The 26,293-nt window shown below is 35.0% G+C and overlaps 1 protein-coding gene across 11 annotated transcripts in view; it reads right to left on the bottom strand.

Moving 5' to 3' along the window:
• DOCK9 (dedicator of cytokinesis 9) overlaps nt 1-26,293 on the bottom strand; it is a 115,819-nt gene that overhangs the window by 8,312 nt on the left and 81,214 nt on the right. For 5 of the 11 annotated variants that reach the window (XM_088523334.1, XM_088523333.1, XM_088523332.1 and 2 more), the window contains exons 35-47: nt 23,414-23,528; nt 21,692-21,758; nt 19,773-19,820; nt 17,802-17,938; nt 14,214-14,329; nt 11,941-12,078; nt 11,428-11,610; nt 10,649-10,762; nt 10,268-10,483; nt 8,847-8,904; nt 7,488-7,594; nt 643-765; nt 199-312 (exon numbers count right to left, since the gene is read on the bottom strand). In XM_088523334.1, coding sequence (XP_088379460.1) covers nt 199-312; nt 643-765; nt 7,488-7,594; nt 8,847-8,904; nt 10,268-10,483; nt 10,649-10,762; nt 11,428-11,610; nt 11,941-12,078; nt 14,214-14,329; nt 17,802-17,938; nt 19,773-19,820; nt 21,692-21,758; nt 23,414-23,528 — 1,536 coding nt within the window. Of the gene's footprint in view, nt 1-198; nt 313-642; nt 766-7,487; nt 7,595-8,846; nt 8,905-10,267; nt 10,484-10,648; nt 10,763-11,427; nt 11,611-11,940; nt 12,079-14,213; nt 14,330-17,222; nt 17,267-17,801; nt 17,939-19,772; nt 19,821-21,691; nt 21,759-23,413; nt 23,529-25,587; nt 25,762-26,293 lie in introns of all 11 variants that reach the window. The other 6 variants (XM_088523337.1, XM_088523338.1, XM_088523331.1 and 3 more) reach the window with 5 other exon arrangements.

Raw genomic sequence — 26,293 nt, forward strand, 5'->3', positions numbered from 1 at the left:
TGAGGAAGATAAAGAAGAAACTGTATTGGGATTGAATCAACACAATGAGCAATTCTGTTTATGTTTTCTAATTAACATACTTCCCGTGCTTTCCATGCCTTGGTTATGAATAAAGACTCTGAAACAGCACATCTTCCAAAACAGATTATTTTTTTCTTACTGCATACCACAAAGAAATGATACTTCAGTAATGCTCACCTGTCCAAAGAATGCTACCCTGAAATAAGTTCCCAGCAGTCTCTTGCCTGTATGCATTACTTCTGTTACTTTACTGTATGCCCGATGAAGAGTGTCATACAGATGGGCAAGCCTCTGCAAGTAAGAGAAAACAATCTTTAGATAATATATCAAGGTAGAACTCTTAAACCCATTATGAATAATGTCCTTAATATCAATTGAAAACAATACTTTATAAAACGTCCCTAATGGCCTTACCACTTGTGTCAGAGTGAAAACCTTAAATATTATTTTTAATTCAAGAAAATATTTCATGTATTTTAAAATCAAAATCCCCAAATCCCCTTTTCAGTCACAGTTTCAATACTATTTTACTCTGGGGGTGCAATGTATGATGTAGTCATAGCAGAAGACCTGGGGTTTCTTTGTGCCCTCCCTCAAGTATTCTTAAAACAGATTAAGTACCTCAAAATCTCGACGTTTTTCATAAATAGGAATTATAAGTTTATATATGTCAGCAATCAGTTCGTAACGTTCTGCCTTCCAGAGTCCATCAGCACATTGCTCCAACAATTCCATGAGCACATCCTAGATTGGATACATATTTGAAAAATAAAAACAATTCATGGCTCGGGAAAAGCATACCCAATAACTACATGGAAAAAGAGCATGTCTCAAAACAAAATTATCTATACATGGTGATTTAAAATTACTGTGTCGATTACATGATGCCAAAAGGAAACAAAGTGTTCTAAATGTACACATGTATACTTTGCATTTACTGCATGCAGATTTTTTCTTGACTCTTGATTTCTTAAGTCTACAAGTGACATCTAGATGAGGACCTAGACTTATCTATGTTTCTTTGAAGTGCTTTCTTTTTCATCAGAGGACTACCTTAAAAAGATTGCTGAATAGAACACTTGACTGTAATAGTTCTGAAGGAAACTATCAAATAATTTATATAACCAACACAGCAATACACTAGCAAAATCTACACTGACAGCAATTGTTAAGTTGTGCCAGCTGAATTTTCTACACGCAATCCTAAACGAAAATGGCACCTAAAACTTAAGAAGCTGAAAAATCTAAAAGGGCCTAAAAAGAGCCATAAACAAGAAACCACCTTGACTTTGTGGGTTTTAACTTAATTCTAATACCCTTCCAGCAAAAAAAAAAAAAAAAAAAAAAAAAAAAAAAAAAAAGCTCTTATTTATTTTAGGTTAATAAAAATTCTGCTCAAGTTAAATAGAAACATATAGTTTGCATTACAGCACTTAGATCATATTCCTTCAGTTTGTTGTAATCTTTCATTTTCTGTGATTTTAATTTGTTCTACGTGATAAGCATAACAAAAAACCCACAACTATTATTGCTTCCTTTTTTTTTCATAAATTCAGAGTTACTTGGCTAAATTCCCTTACCTACACTGTAGCATGCAGCAGTATAGACAAAATGCAAGAGGTGAGAGCTTCTATGACTAAACTGCCTTATAGCTGGTCACAGCTTAGAGTGTAACAGAAGCACTGTTAAGTCCATTCCTGTTAACGAGTCCTAAGATACAACTCAGTCTCTGCAAACTTGCCTGCAGTGCTAATCTCCCTTAGAATCCAATTTGGAACTGCAAAGAGACAGAAAAAGTTACATTTCTACTTCCTGAGACATCCTGATACCTCTGAGGTGAGTGGTGAAGCTGGAAGTAGCTCCTTTAATCTCTGGGAGGGATGCAATGCCACCCTACTCTCCTCCTCCCTTTGTAGTGGCCTGAGAGCAAAATATGACTGAAAAAATTTGCCCAATGTATTATCAACAGTTTTTGATTTATGTATATTGGTATAAAAATTCAGACACAGCTCAATATATTTGTTTATAGCAATGTCAGCATTCAAATGAATTCCACTTGAAGCAAGACTGTCAAAATACTGATAATATAATTGTCAAAGGGGGAAAAGAAAAAAAAATCCACATTTTAAATATAGATATTAGAAAAGTGATTTGAAGAAATACCGTTACAAAAGCACGGTAGGAATGCATTAGTGCCTCCTGTACAAGGTCTCTCTATTAGCATAAAGCCATTGCCAACTACGTATCCTAGATTTTTTTTTAGAATTTTAAGCTATGCTGGTAAGATTTGTCAGTCATTTTCAATAGCTCATTTTGTTTAAATCACTCTTCTGGCTTAAGAATTCCTTCTCTATGTTACTCGCAAAACATTTGCATCTTATTCACTTAACAGCTAAATCTGAAGCTATATTATGATGATTTGTATTATTCTTTCACCTGACATAGTAAAGGGATCATGAGAATATCACATTTAGAAATGAGAATTAATTGTGCAAGTAGTTATTCTGCACCAATACCGGTGTTCTCTTTTCAACACTTGCATTGTTTGAAAACCTTTCTTTAATGTAGAGAGCTGTCTTTGCTCCCTCCATCTAAATTCTGTGCTCTCCTCCAACAAAAGTATTAAAACCATTTTGTACAATACAGTATATGTTTGCATATTTAATACATTAAAATCTTTTCTACTGTGTGCCAAGAACTGTATTTAAAATCACGACCCTCAAGTACTACCTAAGACTATTCTGCATGTATAATCTAAATAAAACATGTATAATCACTTATAGATCTGTGACTAAAACTTTTCTTTAAACCTTTACCTATTCTAAACTGGACAATATTGTTATAAGATAAAGAACACTAGGTTCCAGTGGGTATGTTGTATTTTTCTTTGGGTTTATGAAATAAAATACAAACCTGAGTTTTCACATAGGTAAAGGGATAACATATACATCAAAACTACGCTACACTTTGGAAATCAGTTCAAAATTCCTGAATAAGCTAAAATCCTAGAATGACTAAGACTGGAGGGCACCTCTCTAGGTAACCTAGGCCAAGTTCTTACTAAAAAAGCAGGGTTAGCTCGAAAGCTGGATCAGGCTGCATGGGATTGAGCTGGCTGTGTTACGAGAAGCTCCAAGGATGGAGATTCCACCACCTCTCTGGGCTCCCCAGCTCAATGTTTAACCACCCTTATGGGGAAGATTTTTTTTCCCCTGTGTGCAATCAGAATTTCCCTGTGGCTTGTGACAATTGCCTCTTGTTCTTTCACTATGCAACTCTAACCAAAGGCTGGTTCTTCCCCAACTATCTGAGTAGTTTGACTCCTTCCAGTTTGTTAATACTGCCCATGAGCGGGAGAAGGAAATGCTGGGCACAGGCTTCCAGATAGGGCCTCACAACTGCTGAGCAGAGCAGGAAAAACACTACTCGACTGCCAGCTACGCTGTGCAAGCCAGAGTGCAGTTGGCTTTTATTGCCACAAGAGAGCAACACTGATTTCCTTTCGAGCTCATCTCAAAGAGCTCCCAGGGCTCTTTCTGCAGAGCTGCTGCCCTGCCTGTCAGTTCCCAGCCTGTACTGATGCATTGGGTGATTTATTCCCAGATGCAGGACTCTGCATTTATGAGATTTCTGTTATCCATTGCTTCTCTCTGAGGTCCTGTAACAGCAGCTCTGCCATCCGGCGTGTCAGTCACTCCCCCTCCCGTGGGTGCCATGCACACACTTCGCGGAAGGCCCGAGCATCAACACTTGAACAATAACACCCTATCAGCATACTTAAAGACTCTTGTATGTTGTTTTTATTAAAGAGCTTTAATATATTGAATTACACTGTATACTTATTACTTAAGAGCACTGTTACAATGCCACCATCTTTTCATTCTGCAGGTATCATTGTAGAATAATTGTGTTTCCCTGAAATACACATTCATTCATCTAAAAACATTCTCAAATTGTCTGCTTACAGCGCAACACAAAATTGGAAGAAAAAAATATATTTCCAAAGATCATTCTATCCTTGCTAGCTAGTCAATCAGGTAGAGTGCTTGCAATAGGATATTATGGCAAAGAGTATTTTCACTCACTAGCTTTACATAACTGCAAGTATATCAGTACTTTAAGATGGTGATAAGATGGCTGGATAATATTTCTACTGTATCATTTTTACTGCTTGGAGGTAAAAGATTCAACTACTTTTCAGTGATATGGTAGAAGGCAGTAATATTTCTTAAAACTCCAAAGACTTTTGAACCTGTTGCTGTCCATACCCATACTACAGAAAATGACTTTCAGCTTCCGAGTGCATCAACTTTTCAAGGTAATTAATTATTGTTGCATTTTTAATAAACAGAACTAAGCCTTACTTTCCTTGATGTACCCGAGAAGAAACTTTTAACCCTACCATGCCAATCATTTACTGATATTCATTGTGAAATGAAAGACCTGGTTAAATATTTACTTATTTATGGCTTTGGGATAAGAGTGTGAAACTACATAAAGTCTAAAACCAGCTTCATAGTGCATGTTTACCTATCAAACATTGTATACTTAAACTCATTCTATGCAATTCGTTTTCACATGCTCAAAGCAAAACTAGAACCGCTGTTAAACACATTTGATTAACATACACAACTACCAGAAATTGGCCATCTGCACAAAAAGCTTGCCTTACAAAGAGAGGTCTGGAACCACACACGGCAAAGCCTTGGCCCATGTGCAGCATCTCCCTGCCAGGGCAGCACCTGCCCCCGCTCCCTGCCCTCCTCCCCAGCAGCAGCAGCTTCTGGCAGGTGGCATCCGGGCAGCACCTAAAGCGCCTGGTCTTTGGGTGCCAAGTCTCCCAGCTTCCATGAAGAACAGCTTTGTTAGGGGAACTCTCTTCTAGTGAGAACAAAGATTAGGCCTTAAGGCATTCACTAATTGGAGCTGGACGGCCTCCCTTTGTACTGGAACCTCTTGCTCAATAAATAGCTTGCACTTATGGCCATCTTTGTTCTGCTGTGGAAGAATCTTATTAATGACCAAGTATAAAATAACTCTTTTTTTGATCAGAAACTCGTAGTGGAGAATGCAAATACTCTGATTGTTTTTTCTTTAATAAATTTTCGTCTTCTCTTGAATCTGAGAAACTGTTCAGAGTGAGAAAAAACAAGATAAATGACAGAAGATCTCACTCATTCTGTTTACAGCGTATACATTTGGTCAGACAAACAAAAGTCTAACTGCAGATTTTTTAAATGTATAATATCACCAGAATAAAAATTTCCTTGACTAAGATAAAGTTATACATCTAAGAATGTGTAAGTGATACAGTTTAAACGTGTTTTCTGACTGTGGAAGGATTTCCCCTGGAGCAATGTTGTACTACAAATTTCTCTTGCCATGGCATTCATACATATGGAATGAAGAGACACACATTTTCCATTTTATGGTTCTGCTTTATAGGAAGAAAAATCACCCTTCCAGTTTGGAATTGTGCTATAGCTTTTACCGTGTAGCTAGAACACAGACACAGAAGATAGGATCGTTTTCTGACATCTGAAAATCTAAATTATTTTTCCTGTGGGAAGGCTGAAGCTTTACAAAACAGGATCCTTTTTGTATAGTGCTGTGAAATAGCACTTTCATTTATAGATTTGGAAATCAGGGTAAACCCTCTCATGGAGAGTCACAGCTAACAAGCGTCTGAAATAAGTAAGAAGTTACCTTCTTATCGGCTTAATATCTGTGACGTAAATGTATTTTTGAGTTATATTTTGGAAAAAAAAAAAAAAAAACCCGCGTTAAACTGTTTCCAAGTGTTATTCTGTGTAGGATCTGGCACCTGACACAGGTCTGTTGGCTACAGTTCAGGTTGCTCACAGAGCGACTGCTTAAAGAGCAAAAACTAGGATGGAGAGGATTACTGGTTCCAGGCTTTTGCCATGTAATCTCTGACACCCAGAAGATTTTAGTTCTATAAGAAGAATTAGGCTTATGCTACAGAATGGGCTGTTTGGGTAATAAAACATCTTCAAACTTCATCAAAACTCAAAACAAACCTTTGTTTTTAGGCTGGCTAGTTTAGGAAACGAGTCATTGCAATAACCCTGGCCTGAGAAGTAGCTTCTTTAAAATAAGCTTCTTTAAAATAAGAAACTACAAGAGTCCTTACTTAACGTAGACTTCACTTAAATTAGAAAGACATTAAATGGAGAATATAAAAAAAAGGCTGTATCCCATTTAGAAACATAGAGGGAGATCATCCCTCTAAATTACTTCTAAGTACTGTTTCGGGTAAGGAATCTGAAGTGATTAGCATCCAGGAAAATCCCAAGTTCTAAGACAGAATTTCCACATGATCCTCATGTTAAGATATGCACGAAGAATTCCCATCAGAGCATCATGGTGCTCTGCAGTAGTTACTGTTTTGAAGTGCTTCTGTAAGATTCTAATCATCTTAATTTATCCATAATTTTTAGCTTATTAAAAAACAAGCAGCTTTTTCTTATTATTATTCTTCCTGTGATGAAGTATAACAAGTTATTTGAAAAATAGTAACTTTTTTTTTTTTAATACTTAACCAGTTAGTCTTAAATCCACTGCAGATAAAATGAGTTGCACACAGGGAAAGATGACTTTTGGCAAGTTTTAATCCCTTTGCAAACTTTACAGGCTTGTATTTCATTCTTGGCTACTTCCGTTCCATGGAAATACTGAGAGATGGAAACTATTGGGCAGGGTTCAGTGACTCAGAAAAAGCAGCATGTTCTTTTTGCAGGGAGCAGATATGCACATAATTGTAAAAAGAATAAAGACATTCAAAGAGAAAAAAGATGCAAAAGAATTTAGCTCTGACAAACATTTTGAGCAGTAGAGGTATACACTGATGAGTTTCCATTAAAAATTTCTGTTGACAGTAGTCAGAAAAGAAACAACTCTTGGCTTAATTGTGCAGCTTGCATTTTGCTCTTAGAAATATGCTACATTCCACGCTGGATCAGGAGAATTGGAACTTTTAGGAATACAGCACACTAAAAACAACACAGCAATGGGTTACTAGGGATTTTTGGAAATGAAAAGCACTACATTTCAAGTTATTCTCTCTTCTCCTGCCTTCCCAGAAAAAAAGGCAGGTCAAGAATGGCAGGTCTTAAAACTTTAGAGCAAAGCAGTACCAAATCTTGGGGGTAAAACACAGCTAGGAAACCCTAGCTCTAGATCCAGACTTACATCACTAAATCTGTTAATATAGACTCAGTCTGCACAGTCAGACTGACGCACACATTTGCCATATACAAAGTAAATCATAACAGAAAAATAGCTCACATGTTTTTTAATTTCTGTACTAAAATAGAAATAGTGGCTAAGCAAACACTGGTCTTACATGTCGTATTAGTCAGCCTCAAAAGTGAAACAGAAAACTTGGAAAATTAAAAACCTTTTTTTTAATGTGCATCCATTCTAACATTATTATGTTCACTTACTTCATTGAAGTGGACATCTTGCATTCCAACATCCTCCATCATCGAAGCCTCTTCATCTATATTAGGTGTGATTACTCTGAAAGCAGTGCAACCTTGCCTAAACATGCCTACGTTTGAAGAAGAAAAATAAATGTATTTAATAGCAGCAAAATATTGTTGTCCACCAGAAAAGCATGAGATCATTTTGTGATGCTAGATGAGGCAGAAGACATATTTAAATATACTCCTACTACGTGCTTTAAACCCTAGAGCTCACATTATCATTAAAATATAACTAGGTTTTAAAAAGCCCCCCAAACGCTAATATCTGGGCTATCTCTGGGTAACTGTGTTTTACCCTTAGAAATATCACAGAGAGAAGTTTGACACACTGTGTTACTGAGAGAAAATAACTTCCAAACAACGGCTTAAAAAATATAAAACAAACAAAAAACTCCAGTTATTTGTTTTTGGGCATGGAAGAATACAGAACGACCTAGACTGCAGCTCAGTTTTCCACCATCGCTTTATCTATAGGATCAAAAGTCTTAAAATCCCCAGTGAGGATTATGAGAAAGCAGAAGATTACATAACATTTATTAAAGAAACTTCCCAGGATCTGCTCTAGATTCTCTAAGAGAAACTGTCAAAATTTTCTTAAGAATATGATGCTGAGCTAATGTTTTGTAAGGAGACCTGCTTTGAAACATTTAACACCCACAGAACATTCTGGTTTTGCTTTTGTACAACAATTGCAAATGAAGCAAAGGCACAGGTCTGTTCTTTCTCTGTTCTTTCTCTGTTCTTTCTCTGCCTCTTTCAGGGCACATGTTCAGAGTGCAAAGTATCCTTCCCCTCCCTCTGCCCTGCTCCAGTAATTTCAGCTTCATGGTGACTCAATCTAAAACTGCTCCAAGGATCATCCCAACTCTTTTTCTGAAGTCAGCTGCTGACATACAACACCAAGACAAAAAAAATATTCTGAGCATCACTATAAATGACTCAGAAGTTGAAGATCTGTATGGATTTATTTTCACTGCTCATGCAATGGCAGATTTCCCTACATTCAGAAGAGACACTCTTTACTGAACAAGAATACCTACTGACAAGGCTGCTTAGAAGGGGTCTGGCTTCAGACCATCAATGGTGGTGTAAAGTGCAAATTTTTACTTTCCCCAAAATCTTGCTTTACTTTCATGGGAAATTCTTCCACTTAAGCAGCAAGTATGCTGTTAAATATGTGAATACACATTCCAGTTAAGTCAGAATGTTTTCCTTGGTGAACACTTCTGTCTACATCTCCCTCAGACACACTAGTTACTACTGCTGTATAACTATAATACAAGATACAAACATTGAAATAAGATTTCAGAATCCTACCTTTTCGTGTGAGATATTCTGCAACCAGTGCTGCTACATGGACATAGCACATTGCTGCCTAAAACAGAAATTGGAACAAGTGTTAGAAATTACAGTTGTAATGGAACTATTAAAAGCAACTTAAGGTGCATAAGAGGAGCCCTAATCCTCAGATAACTTTGTACACTTCCGTTTTTTGATATTTTGCAGAAGAAATTTATCTGCTATCTGCTTAAGAATTTTCCATTTCATTTATGCAAAACTGTAACTTTTTCTAACAGAGTATTAAGTAGCAAGGATAGCAACAGTAGACAATCCTGAGAGTGCCAATGTATTACAAATTACAAGTTAATAACGCCATCCTTTAGGGAAAAAGAGCAAGTCTCTGGGACACATTGTGTATTAAAAAGTTGTAGTAAAAAGGAAAAAAAAAATCTACTCAATATTCTGGTGCTTCTACTAACCTGCTTGGTATCTTTTTGCCCCAGACCAAAAAAAAAAAAAAAAAAAAAAAAAAAAGTAGAAAAACTGGAGACAGACCCATTTGAGAGCAGCGAAAGCAGAGATTTAACCTCTATCCAGAATTTGAAGCAACTTGTATTCTGACAGAATAGACTTAGCATCCAGCAAAAACATAAGATGTTTCTTTTCAAAATACAAGCTAGTAACAGATGAAGTATGGTATATCCCCTCTTCATTGTTACCATATAGATAAAAGAATAGATAAATAGATAAAACAAGACTAGATCATGAATAAATAAGGTAGTAGCTGGTGTTTCTTATAGGTATTTTCTCACATGATGCCAGTCATGTCACTTATGGCACTCACTTTTGACAGTCACTTTTATGACATTCAGTGATGTGATGAAACAGTATTTGCTCTCAGATGGCACTCACTTCCAAAAATACAGAATTCATTCTGTATGCTGATAAAAATACTTACATCTGATCAAGACAAAAATCTCCTCTCCCACCACCCCCTTTTCCTAGAAATAAATATTTTATTAGCATGGTGAAATAAGATAAAATTATATTGAACAATAAAATAGCTAAGTACATTTAAAATAGTAAGCCATATGAATTAGCTAATCATGTAAAGCTGGCTGGAGGGAAACATAAACAGTGACTTTTAAAGTGTTTTTGCAATTGATAACTAAAAGATGTTTTTTTTAAAAAGAGTCTGCTTCTTCCACTGTTTCTATTGAGGATTCCTGGCATAGTTGCATATCAGCTACAGTAGCTAAACATATGCCTTACATTAATGATCAGGAACGACTTACAGATGCACTCAAGCAGCATAGAAACCTTGGCATTGAAGTTAATCTACCAACTAACAAATCAAAATTCAAATCAAAATACTTACTGTATTGCACAGAGTATTGTAAATTTCAAGAAAATTAAGCTTCTTGGGAAGCTAACATAATTCAGTTTTATTCACTTACCTCTGAAAGATCCCCATTTTTAACATGAATCCTTGCCATGCTGTCTAACCATGTCTTCCTTAGTTCGGGTGTACTAGCATAAGACTTTGCCAAGCTATACTGGAGGTCCACAAGCATTTCAGGATCATTCTCATGCTCCTTCATCTGAGCTGTAGCCATCAGTACTGTACGGATACGTTTTGTTAAATCCTTAACATCAGAAGGGAACGTAGTATGCTAAAAAAAAAAAAAAAAAAAAAAAAAAAAAAAAAAAAGACAAATTAAGTTACTATTTTCATTTTGTATTCTTTGCATAATAAAAGTTGAAATTATTTCAAAATACGCTATGAAACTGTTTTTAAGCAGCATTTCCACAGTATGAAAAGAAGAATCCAAACAGACCTTGATAATCCTGTCGCTATTGGCACAATTATTGATGATGGAGAGGGACTGCTGAAATCTAGTTCCTCCAATTCCAACAACATCAGCAATTAACTGGCTTACTGATATAATAACCTTGACAGAAACAAACATCTTGTTAGTGCACATTTTATGAAATACCCCCAAAACGTAAGCAATCACAAAAGAGGTTTTGTTCTTTTCAACTGAAAGACTATTTCCTGAAATGAAATGGTATTTGATAGTGTGTTTTTTTTTTTCAAAAAATTATTTTTACAACAACATGGGCAATTTTATGTCAGTTTGTGTAGATTATCACAGGTATCCTCTAGTCTAAAAAATGTCTGCTTAAATGAACTAGCCAAGGGTCATAAAAGTAAGAAACACACAACTTTTCTATGTATTTCTGTTCCGTTGGAGATCTTTAGGGACTTGATGCTGCATTTCTATCCTCTCCATACATAACAAGGAATGCTGTTTCACAAAGTAATATTTACAAAATGGAAAACTTGCTGCTTACAAATAAATAGTTGCATTTATTAGAATACACAAGATCATTGAACTGTTTCTATTTTCCTGTAGTGTCAGGAAAATCTTCTTAACTTCTTAACATGTAGTGTTATGTCATCTTAACTTTGAACAATACTGGACTCACTTGAGAATCATCTTTCTTAGGGCTCTTTTTCACAGGACTTTGCACAGTCGTATGCAATGACACATCTACAAGCATAGACAACCCAACCCTTGAAAACTTGGAAGAAAGAAAAATAAAGTATACTAACTTGCAGATGTGTCCTAACAAAAGACTTCTTCCCTGTATAATCAAAATTATTTCTCATTAGGAAGTAAAGTAGCTGTGAAGCTTCAGTGCGAATTGAGCTCAATTTGGAGTTACAATACTTAAGAATTTCATAGCACAATGCAGAACACATATCAGCTCTGCCTTCATAAAATGTAGAAGGAAACTGAGGAAAAAGCAGAAGAGAAAAGTTATCAAAGTTTAGTTCAGTTCTTGATAAAGTGTGTCAAGAAAAAGAGTAATAAAAATATACCATTTAAAAAAATATACTAGTATTTTCAAACAATACAAAAAAAATTCAAACAATTACAGTAGTTCACAGAACACTGATTTTTTATAGCAATTCAAAGAATGACTCTCTCCTGTTTTGAGATCATGAGATCACCAAATTCACCAAATTCAGTTCACGATTTTAGTTCTTAAACTTTTATGGAGTATATTGTTACCTAAACAAACACACAAATAACTGAAGATCAACTATTACAAAACTTCTTACCTTAAAAATAAGTGCCCTTAAAGCTATGAAGACATTTTTCAATGCCGTTTCTGACTGGTTCTTTTGAAGGAAGCAGAGGTACACATCAAATACTTTTTTCATCAGTGGATTATGCCCGTGATCAGCCAGTAGTTGATTCTTTACATTGAGAATTTAGAAGAAGAGAGAGAAGAAGAGAATTTAGTGAGAATTTAGAAGTTTTGTACTACACTATCTTTATAGAACTCCAAAACTATATACAGATCCTCCAAAATGTTTTTGCTTCCGACAAGCAAGAAATCAAAAACAATCTGCACAATAATATCATAATGTTTAATAATACAAATCTGAATTTCAAGATATTTCAAATATTTCATTAACCTTGCTCTATAAGGAATGTGTTTGGCTTCCACATAGACTTACAAAACAGTGATAACATATTTTAACTGCTGTTAATTAAATCAGTAACTAGTAGCAGTTGCTTGAGAGACACACTTGAAGGACTAACACACACACTAACATGGGTTATGCTGGTGGTAGCAGCTCATACTTTGGAGTTTTCCCATAGCAGTATCTCTTACAATCCTCTAGGCCTCCCTCCTCCCCAAAACCCAACCCCACCTACTCACCATTTTCCCTTACTGTTCTAAAACTGAAACTGAAAATGCTCTTAAGGATGAAGGCATTGGTTACTTTTCAGATTTTTATCTACATCAAGAACCAAAGTTACTATCTCAGGTAATTTTAAATGAAGTATGAATTCAACAAATCTTTTAAAAAATGTTAAAGTAGGTACTTAGGACCTAAAATAGACCTGGACTCTGGTAGTGCAAGCTCTCTCAAATATGGAAGAGATGCCTAACTACAGATGTCTTCTTTTCTACCTATGAAGAAGCTACAGAGCTCCAGCATAGTCCCCAACATTTCAGGCGTCCTCAATATCAAAGAAGTTGCAAAGGAGGCCTTACATTAAAAGCCATGCTGAAAACTGCCCTGCCACATAATATGCTGATTATGCCCAAAGGAAGCAGATAGGTATTACATGTGCTTTAGTGCACCTCAATATCAACTGGTCTATTCTGGCATGCTACCTCCTTTCTGAACACACTGCAGATAAGACAACCTTGACACACTATCATTCCAAATGTGTTAGGCAGCTGTTACCTAAATGATCAGTAAGCACTGTTCTTGCTTTTTAAAACTTAGTTAAACTAAGTTAAAACTAAGTATCTTCATTTTTGATTCTGTCATGAAGCCTATGGATGGAATTTGCCCTAATCATTATCTAATTAAGCTACTAGTAAAAGGAAAGTCATTATAAATAAGCTTACTTTTTTGGCAGCTACATTAAGGATAAGAACTAATTTCTAATCTTCAAATAAGGACCTGGGTTCAAAGAGGTCCACTGATACTGGTATGGGAAATACGAGCTAGAGCTACAGCTATCGTTCCTGCTCTTTATAGCTTTATCAACAACTGTTTGGGAATGCTGAAGAAAAGAAAATGCGAGGGGTTTGCCAAGCAGATCACACTGGACACTTCTAGAAAAGATTGCACAGGAAAGGTACAGCCACAGATAAAACTAAAAAGGCAGCTCACACAGAGGAAAAAATAAGTTACAGAAAATGACAAAAAATTGCTTGTCTTACTTAAAGAGTGGTTTCATGTAAGAAGAGGTCAATATTGAATCATAACTTAGGTCTTGCTATATATATGTCTATCACACCGAAAAGCCTTTAAAATAGTTATATCAATACTGCAATACACAATATAGCAATACAATATTAGCTACACATAATCCTGTTTCTATAAACAGGGAATGTTTATAGAAAAAACTAGGGCGAGTAAAGACTTTCCAACAGATTACTGTTGATCAATATAGAGTCCCTTTCGCATTTTATTGTTACCCCTCAGGCATGTAAGTTAAAAAGCATGCACTAAATTAAAATAAAATGGATTTACTCCCATTTCAAGTTGCATGAACAATTGCATGAATTAGACGTGGAATCTTTTCTTAGACAATAATCCTGCAACCTTCCATGAATGAGGAGTGTCTGTGTGTGGTATTTAACTAAAGACAAAGCATTTTGCTTGGACAGGTTATCAGCTATTAAATAACACAACCATGAAATAGTTATGCTAAAAGTTAAATACAATACCAGAAATGCGTAAAAAAATTGCAATTTCATACTACTATGCAATACGAAATACAAATTTTGAAATATTTCTTAAAGTAAGTTTTCTGAAAGATAATTACAGGACATGTTAACATCAAGGACAAGTCAAGGACAAACCTTAAAAGCCGTGGTGAATAATGACAGAGTATCCAGAATCGTAAGGCAAACTTCAGTGGCAATATTTGCTTCAAGTAAAGACTGGTGAAGAACATCTGCATCTGAATGGCCATAGCCTACAGAAATTTCAAAGAAAATGTAAGTAGTTGAAATACTCACTGAAATATTTCTTATTTGCAAAAGGCATGTTGTACTAGAAAAAGTTTTACAAAAAAGAAAAAGCTTGACAAAAGTTTATATTTAATATGAAATATTTCATATGCATTTTAAATACTTTTCAGATATGTACACATACATGATTATTCTAGCAAATTCACACAAGAATATAAAATACATCAAGAAAGAAAATAAAAAAGTGTTAATAACAGAAGCAGTAAACAGCCACTAAAATCTTAACTGCCTGATGTTTTATATGCATGTATATATCTATATACGTATCCTAAGTATTACAGTAGGATGGAGTTACAGCTGGAAATATGTACTGGCAATCTATAGATGTTATAATGATCTCATAATCAATCATTCTAAAAATACAACACACTAAGAACTGAAAGAATGCAACAATGGCTTATGAGATTGCAGTCAAGGACCCAAATAATTAATTCTGGTATGTAGCAATTACCATGAGGTAACTCCAGATTTGATCAAAATATTTGAATGCATTTAGTTCCAAATTGTATTTAATTATATTTTTTAATAAGGTAAACAATGCCGGAGCATGATATGCTGAACACTCAGACCAAATCAAATATGCCCTGGTTGCTTTACGCAAATTTGGTATAGATGATATTGGCACATTAGATTTACAGTCACCTTGGCACTGCTAAAGCACTGAAAAGCACACCGTAAGCCTCTGAGGCTAAAAAAAGGAGAGAAGAAAGAGGACACACTTTCATATTGACACCTGGCCACTTGTTTCTGCACAATCTCTGCTTCCCAGCTTGAACATGCATACTTGTTCACAGACTTTTTTCCTCCCTGATCCACGCTAAGCAGACCTAGTGTGATACATAGTTTTAAAAGGAGAGTCATCTTTTGGAATTTGTTTCTGTTTTTAAAAACTAAAATATGAAGCTCAAAATTAAAGCAAGCAAGTAGAAAGCTATACTGTAGGGGAAAAAAATCTGTAGAAGATTGTAGAAGAATGTGAATTTTCTGCCTGCTTTATAGCTCTCTCAAACACTGGAAAGGAGCTAAATAACTACTAGTTTCCATGGATTAATAGATCTTTTTTTTTTTCCCCCAGCAAGTATACACCTCTTTCCTGAAACCTTTTACATTCTCTCTGCCTCTGCCTCTCCCTCCTCACACATTTTTTTTTTAAATGGCTGAAACCCAGTTGTTTCCTTCACTTTTGTAATGACAGGCTTCATTTGGAAACAAGTTTTAGCACAACTGCCATTTACCTACTGGTAAGTGTTTCTCAAACACTTTTTCTCCAAGTAAAAGTGTCCTGTTCCTTAAAGAAATTCAAAGGGCAATTCTTTTTTCAAAGTACCTTCTGGTCACCTCTAGGTTGACCTAAATGAACTAATTGACTAGGTTGACCTAGTTGACCTAGATATGCAAATATTTTGACATCGATCTGTACATTTAAACTAATGCAGAATAACTGGATTTAAAAACCACATAAAAATTGTGAAAATGCAATCATCTCAAACAACTACAGGGTAGACTGTAATTGTATACTTCTATTACAGATGAGAGTGTCTCTCTCACAGTTCAATATATTTGTACATTGCTGTGTATGCAGCTGAGCTTTCTTCCCTCCTCCATCCTCATAAATGTAAATATAAATCTACCTTCCTGCTGGACTAAAGTATTTGAAATACTTTATATTGGCCTAAGTTCTCTCATACTGTACAGGAGATTAATTAAGCTAATTAGATTATTAGCATTTATAGACAACTGCCTAGTAGTAGTAACTACCAAGTAGTAAAATAACTACTTCCATCAGATACGTTCTTATTGTATGTATCCTACACAGGATATCTGAAAGATTTATTAGAGTTCAGAACACTATCTTGGATACATGATCCAGACTGACGACTACACAAAACTGAATGATAGATCAGAATCAAATATATAAAAACTAATTTTGCATTTCACATGGCTTTTATACCAACAGGTTTTTGCCTTATAAAAACATTGGCCAATTCAAGGAATAATATCCTTATACTCATTTGTATCCAACATTAAAAAGCTGTTATTACTTTATTCAGAGTTATCTGAGTGAGATCCCTTCCCTGATAACTTCATCCATTCTAGATGGAAAAGTACTGACAGGACCTTTTTAATACAGGCACACGTTTATTAAAATCCTTTAGCTCTCACTTTTCAAATTCAGTAAACTTCGCTAAGTGGAAATAGTCACTCTCTTTCCACACAGGGCCCATTTTTAAAGCCAATCTTTCTCCACCAGAAGTACTTCATCACAGTAAATATAGAGAGTCATATAGTGTAAAAGCCAAAGGGCTTTTACGTATTCAAAAACACATAGAAATCAGTATCATACAGCAATAGTACTGCTGCTTGCAGGACTGCTCCACAGTTTTTCCTAATTTTAATGAAAAAAACCTTTTTTATTTTATTAAAGTGAGAGAATATAACCCAGAAAACCCTTCTTTTTTTTTCCAATAGACTGCCTGATAACTCTTAAGCAACAAGGTCAACTGTTGTTTTATATTACAGATAAGGAGTTAAAAGGCTTTAAGCACCAACAGACACTAAGGCATGCGTTGGGAAACAAGGGAATGAATGTAGGGAGCATAGTATAGAGAGCATGATAGCCTTACTACATGGAATTCTTTTCAGTAATAGTGCTGTATTTAACAGTCAATCTGTTTCATTGTGTTTTAAGGCTGAAAGTTTAAAAATGATACTATAAAATATTTTACACACAGCATAACTTGCAATTTAAGAGCAGCGTATTTAAAAAGATAGGACATAAGTAGATTTAGTTTTCAATATAGTCTTACACAAGCTGACTTCAACCTGATTAAATCTTACCATTGTCTACAGAAATTCCAAGAACACTTGATATCTTTCTCACACTGAAAACAGAAAAATCACTTCATTATTGGATGTTTTTTCACTTCCAGACAAACTAGATCATGGGCTTCACACTTTTCACAGAAATTCTAGTAACATATTTCTCCTTGGCAGATGTCAAAACATGGAGATATGGTCAAAGTGCATATTTTAATTTAATTAGATTAACCATTTATAAGATCAACTGAAAAAAAACGAAAGTATTGAAGCCAATACACAGAAATATATAAATCCTGTAACTATGCACAGTACAAAGTACAAAGTTCAAGTGTATTTATTATTTTTTTTAAAAAAATGAAAAAGATGTAAAAAACAATTATAAAATATGCTTGTAGTTAACCATGCCCCATGTTATGGCATCGACCAGTGTTGATTGTTCTATTGTAAAGCAGGGAACAGACCATGGACTTATTCCAGCTACTTGTTTGACCTAGAACAATAAAAGTTATTGAAATGCACTGGTTGTGGCTCTGTGTCCTGTCTCTGGTGTTGTGGTACTGCTGAGGATGATGAATGTTATGTTGTCATGAAACTTACTGTGGTTAAAAGTGAGAGAGTTATCCAGGCTGCTCAGCTGCTGTAATCTGGCATGCATCATTCCTGTTCTGTTACGGGAAACAGGCAATGTCTGAGATTTTCGATCATGAACTATGGATCCCAACCCCTCCTGGTTCCTGCAAGATGGGTGAAATGGGATAGAAGCAAAAGTTAGACATGTCAAACTGCAGCAGCATAGGAAGTGTTAGTTAAGCAATTACAGCACAAGAAGTTTTATAGAAAGATTTGTAATGTAACCTATTTGCTGTTTTATTTATAAAACAAAAATAGGTAGCTTAAAAAAAGCATTACAGCAAACTCTTTCTTAGAAAACCTCAAGGTGTGAAAGCAAAAGCACACAAGCAGTTGCTCTTGAAATCAGTTTACTTCAGAGCTTCTGAGAATATAAATGCTGGAGAACATGAATATTCTGAAAATATTCAGAACTCAAAATTGAAATACTTTATTTTGACTCTACGAAGTTTAGAAAAAAGTTAGAAGGACACACAAGGCTAAAGTTAGAAAGACTACATGCAACAGAAGAGCATGAATTAACTGAGGTATTATCATGTACATCTTACCCAAGCAGGAAGGGAGAAGAGCCATATACTTTGTTAAACTTGCAGCAGTCAAGTGAAGAAAACAGAAAAGTGATCTGTGTTAGCAATCAGTACAGGCTAACTTCCTACTGTGTACCACCACCAGAGCTGATGAAAAATAAAAACCAGTGCTTGAATTATACAATTCCCTGTTCCCTTTTACTGTTGCTTGTACATTTTAAGAGTGTGTGCATTGACTGTGACATACGTTGGTGTAATGACAATGTGAAAGGTTGGAAAACTACTTTTAGTGAGAGAGTTCAACACCTCTGCAGCACACAAAATGATTTATTTAGCCTAGTTACTGGAGCATAACATGCAACACAGGTTAAGTGATCAGTCAACAAAAAGGAAGTGTGGTAGTCTTCTCTACAAACTAGTTAAAATAGTTTAATGCATTTTTGAAAACTCTAAAAATTGCCGAATCTTGTAAATCCACAGTTTGAAGTTCATTGAAGCTTTTAACAGTCAAAACCTTAACACAGCCAGATTCATTTTGGCCATAGGCCTTTTTTTTTTTTTTTTTTTTTTTTTAAAGTGAGTACATTCCTCCTGAAAAATCCCCAAGAAGGTGGTCTAAAGCTTCTTGTTTGTAGAAAGAGGTTCACATGTTACTAAATCTAAACTAAAAATTAAAAAGTTAACATCTTAGTCAGAATCCTTTACCCACCAAAGTCAGCAACAACTTTCTCACTGAGTTCAAGAAGGCAGTTTTTAAAGATCACAAGTTTAACTATAACAGTATCACAGTATGATGTGTAAACAGTCTCCTGTCTTTTAGTCTGTTATAAAACTATTTCACATAAAAAATATCCAAAGATATTCAAATAATTCAGTCAAAGTTTCTGACACCCACAGACTTCCTCCTAAAGAGCTTGCAATGAAAGCATACAGGCATCTTCAGTGTTTTGATTTAAGAAAACAAAACAAAAAAAACCCAGCACCTTTGGAATGTTTACTATTAATCTTTCGGTAAAAACATTATATATAAAATTTCTAAAATATTTTAACTGACAGAGTAAACTTCAAGTGAATATAGAATGTATTAAATTGCAAGATAACTCTTCCCAAAAGACTTCATTATAATGAAAAATAAAATTGCTGTAAAAGTACAGCATTTAACAGGTGGATTTGAGAATATTTTATTATAAACATTTATAACACACTCCCGTTATTCTTAAAGAGATACCGGATTTTCAGCTAGGACGCAGATTTGATAATACACTAATCAGATACTTACTTCAATTTGTTAGATATTATTTCACAATGATTTTATCATCATACAATTCATTTGCAATAGAGATTCAAATAATATTGTTAATGCTATTATTCTTAGCAGACAAGACTGTTAAATTTAAATTCCACACAGTACCTGGCTATGTATCGTTTTCCCATGTACTGGAACTGGTGTAAGCACACTCTGCAGAAAACACATAAGACAGAGAAGCATCATGTAAAATGATTTTAAATTTATGTATGCTGGAATCATTCAGCTATTATTTGTGTTTGACTTTCATATTGTTGCCTCAAAAATCTTCTTAATTTCTACCACCCTTAAAATTCCCTTCCATTCCCCAAGCCAAGAAAAACAAGATAGCTCCTCTGAAGTCAGTCATTTATGGTTCTTATTTTGGTCAAATTGGGATTAATATCAAAAGGCAAACACGGGTGCCTCCAGAGCACACCCATCTCAACAATGAATGAAAACAGCCAGCAAAGAGCCAAAAGGTGAAAGAACAGAACATCCTAGAAAACTGTAAACATAGAGCTGTCATCCTTCATTTTGAATGGATTTTTATTATTTAATATTTATAGAAAAGTAATGTTTAGCCTGAACTATTACAGGCTAAACTTCATCATATGAAGTGAGGTATAGCCATTTTCCCAAAGAAGTGCAATCCAGGACAAGCAACATGCAAAGAAACAAAGCAGAGAGATAATCTGACATTATACACATCCACAGTTGGCAAAATGTGTATGAGAGCTAAAATAAGAGCAATAAAGCCCAAATCTTTCTCCTTGGCAAAAAAAGGACATTTTTTAGACCTCTTGATACCAAGATAACAACAACAAGATTCCTTTTCTAAAGGGAAAACACTTTTCTAAAGCTATTTCCAGAAAAAAAAAACTTTCCCTTTTGAAGGGAAAGAGCTTTTACTAGCTTTACAATAATCAGAAGACAAGGGTACATCCTGAAAGATCTAACAATGAGAAAGAGCCTGTATTGATAAAAATTATCATCAAAATGAAGATTACTGAATTCGATAAAATACTAGAAATGGGAGAGTTAGACTTCAACATGCTTTGCTCCTGTGCTGGTTCAAGGAAGCAGAGTATTAATTTTCCCTCAAAGTGTTAATCTATGGGAACTGTACTCTACTCCTTAGACTGATGTGATGGAAACCTCCTCCGATACTCAGTAACTAGAGATTGCTCATTTGATTACTAACCAACTCTATCTGGCCCCTTAAATAAGAGGCAATGGCAAAATACTGTTTTAGTACTAATCAGTTAAAGGTTACACATCTGGCCTTACAGTCTACTAACTAGGCTCATTTACTTGCTCAGTTCTGTCTCTAGTAAAATATTTTGCTATGTGCGCTTAAGTGATGAATTAAGAGACACATCTACAACACATTCCCAAAACAGATTTTGAGCCGCGCATTTGGCAACACAATTCAAAGTGGATACTACAATTATTGTGAGTGCACTATGGAAACAAAGGAAAACAGCCTGGTGAAACAGCAAGGCCTGTAGAAAAGCTTCTGCGGTGCCCCACTTCAAGCAGCGAGTGCTTCTGCACTTCTTCCTTATCACTCTTTATTTATCAGCCACTTCCCATGAACAATAACACTAAACCTGCATAAATGCTTGAGTGTAGCTGTTGGCAAAAATACTGGACTCCTCCAATTTCTTTTCCCTTCCAGTACGTAGGAGAAGGGAAAGTCAGAAAGACACAGACCTTGGTTTCTGGCAGTATGTAACTTGATCAGCTTTGATACGGAACCGCAGCATTTCAGACAGGGTAACCAAAGAGTTGGTTCCTCTTATGGGAGTCCGGCAGCAGTGTGAGTACTTCTCTTTGTTTAAGAACATCCCTGAGATTCCAATTACAGAAACTACCACGAAATTTAGACAGGCAATTGTGCAAATCAAGAGGCCTTATAAACCGAGACTTTCAAATAAGGAAATATATATGTATATATATACACACGCACACACCCCCTTAAATTCACACTGACAATTTTAAAAGCGAAGTATAATTTTATGAGCATTTCAGCAAGAACTTACTCTGTAATTGTGAAAAAATCCATGAGTTCAGATTTTGTAGCCTTGTTCCAGTATGCAAACAATGCATCTATGAAAAATATTAAAAACAAACAGGACAAAGGCAGCAAACAAATAAAAACATTAAGCAGAAGACTAAGCATTAGTTCTCAGTTTTTAAGATGAGGATTCAGAGAATTTGAAAATGATTTGTAGGAGAACAGATGATTATTACTATTCAAAGTTTTCTTTGAAGCTGATTATACAATTGCACATAATTTTTTCAGAGCACACTTTTAATGAATTTGTAACATTCCCATATTGCTACATAATTTTTAAGAGTAGTAAGTATGCAGCCAGTGATGGTTTAGGTGTTCCTAAAAACATGACTTTCGAAGAGTTTGAAATAATAGTCTTATTATCTGCTTCTTTATAGATTGGTCTTAGCATTTTAAAGTTTTTGATTTACATTTTTTCTCGTTTTAATCACAATGCTTTACCATGGTTAGTTTTTCAGGACTGGCTCGGCTACACTGGTCAGCTATAGACTGGCCAACAAATCAAAGCTGTTGGTGACATACATAAATTCCAAAGCCTGCTACATATATTTTGTTTCCAAAGCTTGTAGTTACATCGACAAAATGTGGGCTGTTTTGCAAAAATGATTAAAATTAGCTAACAAAGTCAAAATTACCACTGAGATGTGTGATAAAGTTCATTTGATAATTCTCCTTTTCCACCAGAATTCAGACTAACCCCATCTCCCATCGTAATGCAAGTTTTATATCAACCTACTAAACCAGTAAATTTTAATCTGAAGTTCTTGGAAATTCTGATAATCTTTTTTATATGTTCCGAAAAGTAAAATAGTGAAAAAAATATTTTCCTTTTTTATTATTTTTTGCAGTTAGCATACATAATATCTATATCATTACATAAAAAATAGTGATTGTATATTAAAATATTTAGAACCTTTCAAATATCATTCTTAATTAGGTAGTGTAATAAATTAGAGTTCAAGTAGTACTACATAAACTAGGTTTTTGTAGTTTAACAACAAAATATGCTCAGAAAGTAATAATCCTCCTGACATGTTTTGCACAAATTTAAAATTTCAGTATTTATACCAAAAATTATGCCCTTTCTTTCTTTTTAATGCTGATCGAGGCTAATGATGATTCTGAGTCTATCATCCTAGGGAAAAAATAAAATAAAATAAAATAAAATTTGCCCTTCATGCAGTATCTGCATGCAGCCCCCTGATAATATAAGTCTTTCTGAATTTTCCACGGATAACCTTCAAATACCTGGAGAATACTCTGGAATATGGAGAAGCACTAATATTGCCACTCCCAAAATGAAAAGATACAGTGATGAGGTAACTTGGTTCACAGTCAGACAGGATAATCTGCACAACACAGAAAAGAACTAGTCCTATCCTCTTGCACTGAAGACAGAAGCATTTATTCTTCACTCCAGTCTCTAGTCCAGACTGTACAATCACACATGAGCATATGTTGCCTACCAAGGCCAACAATTTGCCTTGTGCATTGAAGGAATCATGAATATTAGGTGGCTACAAAGTTTCCAAGAGGGTTTAATTTGATCAATCACACAAATCTGCAAAACTTGTCACAGTACGACAACCCCACCAAAATATTCTGCTAGTTTTAAAAAGATGTTAAGTCACATGCATAAATCAAACACATCTCTTCCAGCTTACTGAAATTAGATGGAATTACCTACCATCTGACATGCTTCTTAAGATATGAAGAAAACACATGAGCAGACTCTTGATCTCTGCTTGGTCAAGCTTGTCATATCGAACTACTGAACTTCCTAAAGTGCCAGCCTGTTGATTCTGCAAAGAAAACAGACATGGCTTTGGCTGAAAAGTTGTTGAACTGGTAACAAACTAAAATATTTTAAATTATCTTATTAATTCTTTCAACAGAAACAAGATCTCAGAATGGAGACAAAATGTTTCAGAGAGAGACAGGCCAACACTTCATACACACAAATACCAAACTAAGCCTCTTTACCTTCATTCATTTTTATTTGCTTCTTTGGAAGAGTTTTTCTTCCAGAAAAGGAGGGAAGAGGGAAGGTTACCTAATCATGACTGTCAAGCAAGATAATTATGAATAGGTAATCACATTGTAGAAAACGGACATGCCCTTTTTGCTTAGTTGAAATACTGTGAAAAATACATGCTACTGTTAGGCAATACATATATCCTCCTTCACATAGCCTGCTCTTGAACCAGTATGTTATACTTGACTGTAGATAAGCCTACCTCCACAATACTCTTCCCATTTAAACACCTGGTAACACTTATATTTCCCTTGGAGTATGGGAATAATGTGTTTTCTGGTAGCCTAGTGAGAAGCTCTTCAGAAAACCTTTCTCCGACCTCAAGACTTTGTTTACACAATTCCCACATTTGTGGGAAGTTAATCATAAATACCCAAAACCAAATAAAGTCTGTCCAACAAATAAAATAGAAGAAATCCATGACTGATCTTTTAGAGAGTACATCTAAAGAGCTACAAAAAGGAGAACAAAAGAACTGTAAGAATATACAAATTGAACTGTAGGATGTGACTTATCTAAAAGAACCATTTTCACATGAGCAAGTGCTAAAAAATCCTTAGTTAAGACTTTTACAGATACACTATATGTTACACTATTTAAAGGATAAACTATGCCCTCTTTTAGTGCCTTAACTCTCAGTTTCAATAACAGGCCACTTATGTGAATGGAAGGTTAACAAGTCATTTAAGAAGTCTTCTCAGTCTGATACAATTGATCTGTGCAACTCCCTAGTTTCTACCAGAAAGCCGGATCACCTCGGCTTCCTTATCTTTTTAAGGACACACTAATCGTCCTGGAAGAAATCCTCTACATCAAAATGTGGAAATAGAAGTCTCTACATATGGGTATATAGATATCTCAGAAGTTAGTGTAGTTTAAGAGGAAATGCACACCTATAAGACCCTAATTACTGTATATTCCAAATACATCACAACCTACTTAACTTTGAAATAGCTCTGCTCAGTGAGGAAGTGCTACTGTACAACATTAGGAATACTGAAATAAAGCAGGTAAGTAATGAGTGGCAGAGCAGAAACTGAGTTTAAATTTCCAAGGTTTTTAGGATACTGTCCAGAGCACGGGATAATATTGCTTCTAAAATAGTCGAAAATGCACATGGACAAAAGTCGGACTGCAAAAATTATCTCGAAAAAAATCTATAAATATGCACACTTCAGAACAGAAATTGGTACACTTCACCAGTACAGTTCTACAAGCTACTTCGAACAAAAATTAAAACAAAAACACAGCTTTTTATAGTAATGAGATCAAGCAATGAGCAAAAGTTTGAAGATACATGCATGGAACAATTGATAAACTAGAAAGAAAGTTTGAAAAGCAACAAATAAGCCATAAGTATTCCTCTGAAAAAATATTAACAGCATGCAAAACAAATCCTATATTACCATTTGCCAGACCAGAGCAGAATTTTCAAAGGACACTGATTCCTTTGAAAACCCTTTCACTTAGTAAAAGAAAAAAAAAAAAAGCTACACATGAAAACTAAGTAATAGATGACAGTATTGCCATTTAGCAACAGTGTACACACGAGACATTTATTCGCTTGGTCAATTCCAAAGAATTTTTTTCAATCCTATTTATATTAAAAGTGCTAAGGCTCAAATTCTGCTAATACTTAACCTGATTGGATTACTATGGTTAAATTATGTACATAAACTGTTACAGAATTAGCATTTAATGGCCTCTCATATGGTTGCTTCGTACATACTTGCTTTAAGATGCAACTGTTGCAGAGAAGTGGCAAAACTATAGATCACACACTTCACTCAGCAGCTTAACTATACCAAGCACAGAAAACCAAATACTTCTGGTAACTGAAGAGAAAGAGCAGCATGCAAAATTTTCTCGGGCAAAGTTGGAATTGTCAGAAGTGAAAAATCCATAGTAACACGGTTTTTCTTTGCAGGGTGGGAATTTTCTTCTTCTTCTCCATTAGGGCGCATAGCATGAGCAGAGTGCCTTCTGAGAAGCTTCTCTCTCTGCCACAGGAAGGCATGTCAGAGTCAAGGGGAAAAAGTTAACATGTTGTGACGTGCACAACAAGATCTAAGAAAATGAAAGGTGATCAGTATCAATACAACCTCCAGAAAGACATGACTGAATAACTAACTCATAGCTACTGCAGCCAGAACTCCTAATATGTAACAGGTTTTGAGTAAAATGATTTAGAGAAGTCAAACTAATCTAAGAGAAGTCATCTGAAAAAAAGGGCAGCAATTAGCTTTCTTAAAAATATTAAAAATGCTACATATATTGTGTGTAGAAGAGGATGAAGCAAAGGTCCCCACAAAATCAAAGAAGCTGTCCCAACTAGGTTTCAGTTCCCTTAATATACTTCATTTATTGACTTGATCCAACAAATGAAACACCAACTAATGCTTATGTCTCTAATTCGAAAAAAATCTTTTTTTTCTCCTGTAAAATGGCTTAATAAATGCAATGCAAAAATAACTAACAGAATAACTATAGTTAAACAAAAAAAATCATGTAAAATACTGCTCTACAGTTACT

Source organism: Tinamus guttatus, unplaced genomic scaffold (genome assembly GCF_059628265.1).
Source record: "Tinamus guttatus ecotype Peru unplaced genomic scaffold, ASM5962826v1 Tinamus_guttatus_pri_ptg000180l, whole genome shotgun sequence".
NCBI lineage: Eukaryota > Metazoa > Chordata > Aves > Tinamiformes > Tinamidae > Tinamus > Tinamus guttatus.